This window comes from Coregonus lavaretus, assembly GCF_964263955.1.
Source record: "Coregonus lavaretus genome assembly, contig: HAP1_SCAFFOLD_5326, whole genome shotgun sequence".
Classification (NCBI taxonomy): domain Eukaryota; kingdom Metazoa; phylum Chordata; class Actinopteri; order Salmoniformes; family Salmonidae; genus Coregonus; species Coregonus lavaretus.
The window spans coordinates 1-5,847 of NW_028162166.1; the positions used below are offsets into that span (position 1 = coordinate 1).

Here is a 5,847-nt window from a genome sequence, read left to right on the forward strand (position 1 = left end):
TGACTCGGTACCGGTACCCCCTGTATATAGCCTCCAGCCCATTGACTCGGTACCGGTACCCCCTGTATATAGCCTCCAGCCCATTGACTAGGTACCGGTACCCCCTGTATATAGCCTCCAGCCCATTGACTAGGTACCGGTACCCCCTGTGTATAGCCTCCAGCCCATTGACTCGGTACCGGTACCCCCTGTATATAGCCTCCAGCCCATTGACTCGGTACCGGTACCCCCTGTATATAGCCTCCAGCCCATTGACTCGGTACCGGTACCCCCTGTATATAGCCTCCAGCCCATTGACCCGGTACCGGTACCCCCTGTATATAGCCTCCAGCCCATTGACTAGGTACCGGTACCCCCTGTATATAGCCTCCAGCCCATTGACTCTGTACCGGTACCCCCTGTGTATAGCCTCCAGCCCATTGACTCTGTACCGGTACCCCCTGTGTATAGCCTCCAGCCCATTGACTCGGTACCGGTACCCCCTGTATATAGCCTCCAGCCCATTGACTCGGTACCGGTACCCCCTGTATATAGCCTCCAGCCCATTGACCCGGTACCGGTACCCCCTGTATATAGCCTCCAGCCCATTGACTCGGTACCGGTACCCCCTGTATATAGCCTCCAGCCCATTGACCCGGTACCGGTACCCCCTGTATATAGCCTCCAGCCCATTGACTAGGTACCGGTACCCCCTGTATATAGCCTCCAGCCCATTGACCCGGTACCGGTACCCCCTGTATATAGCCTCGTTATTGTTATTTTATTGTGTTACTTTTATATTATTTTTTACTTTAGTTTATTTAGTAAATATTTTCTTAACTCTTTCTTGAACTGCATTGTTGGTTAAGGGCTTGTAAGTAAGCATTTCACGGTAAGTTCTACACCTGTTGTATTCGGCGCACGTGACAAATAACATTTGATTTGATTTAATGTTGTATTAACTCCAGGCCTCGGGGAAAGGGTTTGTGCTGGTCCAGACCAAGGAAGTGTCCATGCGTCCCGAGGACGTCAGCAGAGGGTTCCAGAACGATGCAGAGGGACTCCTAGAGTGGATCACCAAGGGTAAGGAACACAAAGAATGGGTCCCAAATAGCAGCTTATTCCCTATATAGTGCACTACTTTTCACCAGGGCCCCAGTCAAAAGTAGTGCACTATATAGGGAATAGGGTGCCATTTGGGACGTAGACAATCCTCATATTATCATCTGGGTTAATCGTTCAATAGTAGGAATTAGACTAGGGCTGACATGAGTTGGCTGTTTCTGGTTCTCTGTGATGTATGATGACCTTTGAATCAAGAGAAAGGGGGGAATAAAAATCGTCATAGCTGAAGGAAAGAATTGCGTTAGTGAAAGAGTTTATTTAGTGCTTATGATGATTAGGCAAGCATCTCTTCTCTTCCACAGGGCCAGTGACAGCTCTGGAGTTGAATGGGGACGGGGTAGTAGAGGCCTGTAAGGCCATGTCCAGGGACATGTTCAGTGGAACCAAGGTAACAGCGCTCCAGACAAAAACATTTATTGTTTTAATGTCAATGAGACTAACCTGGTGAAATTACATTTAAAAAAATATTTTATCAGTTGTACTGAAAGTTTTTGTCAGAACTGTACTAGCTAATAAAATAGTAGCTGAATGTGAAGTAACTCTTGTTTTCTGTCCTGTATGTGAAGTAAGTCTTGTTTTCTGTCCTGTTCTCTGCAGGTGTTTGTTTCAGACAACAGAAATACTTCCTCTCGAGACGTGGACAACTTCTTCAACTTCGCTGACATGCAGATGGGCTTGTGATTGAATCACTGCATTATAATCAAAACAAACTACACAACTGATGATTTTTTATTTTTTGTTGGCATTATTGAGACTTGATATACTAGTAGGTAGCAGAGAGGACAGGTTAATCAGCATAGTGATGGTAGGTAGCAGAGAGGACAGGTTAATCAGCATAGTGATGGTAGGTAGCAGAGAGGACAGGTTAATCAGCATAGTGATGGTAGGTAGCAGAGAGGACAGGTTAATCAGCATAGTGATGGTAGGTAGCAGAGAGGACAGGTTAATCAGCATAGTGATGGTAGGTAGCAGAGAGGACAGGTTAATCAGCATAGTGATGGTAGGTAGCAGAGAGGACAGGTTAATCAGCATAGTGATGGTAGGTAGCAGAGAGGACAGGTTAATCAGCATAGTGATGGTAGGTAGCAGAGAGGACAGGTTAATCAGCATAGTGATGGTAGGTAGCAGAGAGGACAGGTTAATCAGCATAGTGATGGTAGGTAGCAGAGAGGACAGGTTAATCAGCATAGTGATGGTAGGTAGCAGAGAGGACAGGTTAATCAGCATAGTGATGGTAGGTAGCAGAGAGGACAGGTTAATCAGCATAGTGATGGTAGGTAGCAGAGAGGACAGTTTAATCAACATAATAGCAGATAATCCTGGGGGACACCAAGGGGTGAACATTTTGTTTTTTGCCCTGAAACTACACAGCTGGCCTGCGCTCTGTATGAAAAAACGTAATGCAACATTCAATTAAATGGGAACGGTGCAGTTCTGAACGACCAGTTGAAAAATAGGGAGGGGTTGGGTTGTGGGTTCAAAATGCACCGCTACCCTTAAAATATGTCACTCATTGCTTCAAGCCGCACCCCACCACACCCACCAAACGGAGCAAATGTACCTCAAATCTGTTCAAGAACGTTTTGGGTGAAACATGTTCTGTGGCCGTTATGCAACGTAGCAAACGTTCAATCGAACTGAAAGCAGCCCTAGTGCAAATAATTGACTCATCATCAAGCTTTGATTATTGGAAGCAGATTTGTAGTTCTAGGGCAAAAAGCAAAACGTGCAGCCAGGGAGTCCCAAAGACCGAGTTGGGAAATGCTGCATTAGTTATTAGTTATATGAATTTCTTGAATGTATTCTATCTTGTTATACAGTGGGGGAAAAAAGTATTTAGTCAGCCACCAATTGTGCAAGTTCTCCCACTTAAAAAGATGAGAGAGGCCTGTAATTTTCATCATAGGTACACGTCAACTATGACAAACAAATTGAGATTTTTTTTCTCCAGAAAATCACATTGTGGGATTTTTTATGAATTTATTTGCAAATTATGGTGGAAAATAAGTATTTGGTCACCTACAAACAAGCAAGATTTCTGGCTCTCACAGACCTGTAACTTCTTCTTTAAGAGGCTCCTCTGTCCTCCACTCGTTACCTGTATTAATGGCACCTGTTTGAACTTGTTATCAGTATAAAAGACACCTGTCCACAACCTCAAACAGTCACACTCCAAACTCCACTATGGCCAAGACCAAATAGCTGCCAAAGGACACCAGAAACAAAATTGTAGACCTGCACCAGGCTGGGAAGACTGAATCTGCAATAGGTAAGCAGCTTGGTTTGAAGAAATCAACTGTGGGAGCAATTATTAGGAAATGGAAGACATACAAGACCACTGATAATCTCCCTCGATCTGAGGCTACACGCAAGATCTCACCCCGTGGGGTCAAAATGATCACAAGAACGGTGAGCAAAAATCCCAGAACCACACAGGGGGACCTAGTGAATGACCTGCAGAGAGCTGGGACCAAAGTAACAAAGCCTACCATCAGTAACACACTACGCCACCAGGGACTCAAATCCTGCAGTGCCAGACATGTCCCCCTGCTTAAGCCAGTACATGTCCAGGCCCGTCTGAAGTTTGCTAGAGTGCATTTGGATGATCCAGAAGAGGATTGGGAGAATGTCATATGGTCAGATGAAACCAAAATATAACTTTTTGGTAAAAACTCAACTCGTCGTGTTTGGAGGACAAAGAATGCTGAGTTGCATCCAAAGAACACCATACCTACTGTGAAGCATGGGGGTGGAAACGTCATGCTTTGGGGCTGTTTTTCTGCAAAGGGACCAGGACGACTGATCCGTGTAAAGGAAAGAATGAATGGGGCCATGTATCGTGAGATTTTGAGTGAAAACCTCTTTCCATCAGCAAGGGCATTGAAGATGAAACGTGGCTGGGTCTTTCAGCATGACAATGATCCCAAACACACCGCCCGGGCAACGAAGGAGTGGCTTCGTAAGAAGCATTTCAAGGTCCTGGAGTGGCCTAGCCAGTCTCCAGATCTCAACCCCATAGAAAATCTTTGGAGGGAGTTGAAAGTCTGTGTTGCCCAGCGACAGCCCCAAAACATCACTGCTCTAGAGGAGATCTGCATGGAGGAATGGGCCAAAATACCAGCAACAGTGTGTGAAAACCTTGTGAATACTTACAGAAAACATTTGACCTGTGTCATTGCAACAAAGGGTATATAACAAAGTATTGAGAATGTTTTGTTATTGACCAAATACTTATTTTCCACCATAATTTGCAAATAAATTCATTAAAAATCCTACAATGTGATTTTCTGGAATTTGTTTTCTCATTTTGTCTATCATAGTTGACGTGTACCTATGATGAAAATTACAGGCCTCTCTCATCTTTTTAAGTGGGAGAACTTGCACAATTGGTGGCTGACTAAATACCACTGTAATGTGTTTGGGGGGGGACACCACTGTAATGTGTTTGGGGGGAGACACCACTGTAATGTGTTGGGGGGGGAGACACCACTGGGGGGAGACACCACTGTAATGTGTTTGTGGGGGGGTGGGGGGGCTGTGACTTTTTTATTTGTGTCAAGGCTTGATTCTGATTTTTATTTTCTAATGTATTTTTGTTTTCTACTCTCAAGTTGTGAATATTTTTATTGAAAGCCAGCCAGAATGTGCACCAATCAGCTTTCAAGACTACACCCATTATGTAAATAATAATTTCACATATTTTAGTTTTTTTTTGGGGGGGGGGGGTGAAATAAAATTAAATAGATTTTCTTAGAAAATATTTTGAATGTATTGCAAAGAGGAGATGTAGGTGGTAATGTTTAAATGGCACCCTGTGCCTCTACTTTTGACCAGAGTAGTACACTATAAAGGGACTAGGGTGCCATTTGGACCGGAGTAGTACACTATAAAGGGACTAGGGTGCCATTTGGACCGGAGTAGTACACTATAAAGGGACTAGGGTGCCATTTGGACCGGAGTAGTACACTATAAAGGGACTAGGGTGCCATTTGGACCGGAGTAGTACACTATAAAGGGACTAGGGTGCCATTTGGACCGGAGTAGTACACTATAAAGGGACTAGGGTGCCATTTGGACCGGAGTAGTACACTATAAAGGGACTAGGGTGCCATTTGGACCGGAGTAGTACACTATAAAGGGACTAGGGTGCCATTTGGACCGGAGTAGTACACTATAAAGGGACTAGGGTGCCATTTGGGAAGCACAATATACTTTAACATTTGTATTTGTTGAAGGAATGATTGGACTTTGTATTGCTAAATGTTTCCTATTGTATCTGCTTCTGTAGAATCAAATGTAACATGTCATTACTAATATATTAAAGATCCATTTGTATGTGGTGTGTTTGAAACTTTAGTGTGGGAGATGTTTCTGTTTCTACTTTCTCAGGTTTCCTTCCAATTAGCGACCGATTTTTCATGTGAATATTCTAGAATCCGTATAATGAAAATATCTACATTTTCCCACCAGTGGTGTGTTTCCACCAAATGGACTTGTTGCGGATCGAAATCAGTGTGTGATGATGACATCTAAAGTTCATCGCATTTTCAACTCTACTGATAGTTGTATCATAAAAACTGTTGTTAAATAGCAAATGTGCCCACTCTGGTTCTGGTAAGTGCACAATAGCCAACAGCTGGCAGGTAGACTAGTCCAGGGGTGTGTGTATATATATATATATATATATAATAGCCAACAGCTGGCAGATACAGTGGGGCTAGACTAGTCCAGGGGTTCCCAAAC

General features: G+C 43.9%; 1 protein-coding gene across 1 annotated transcript; it reads left to right on the top strand.

Moving 5' to 3' along the window:
- Positions 1–947: 947 nt before the first annotated feature.
- LOC311119520 (protein XRP2-like) lies at positions 948–2,494 on the top strand (the record flags this gene model as incomplete). The annotated part of the gene is made up of 3 exons (XM_084194195.1): positions 948–1,062; positions 1,407–1,492; positions 1,702–2,494. Coding segments are annotated over 3 exons (285 nt in total), but the record flags the coding sequence as incomplete, so codon positions are not given.
- Positions 2,495–5,847: the final 3,353 nt, after the last annotated feature.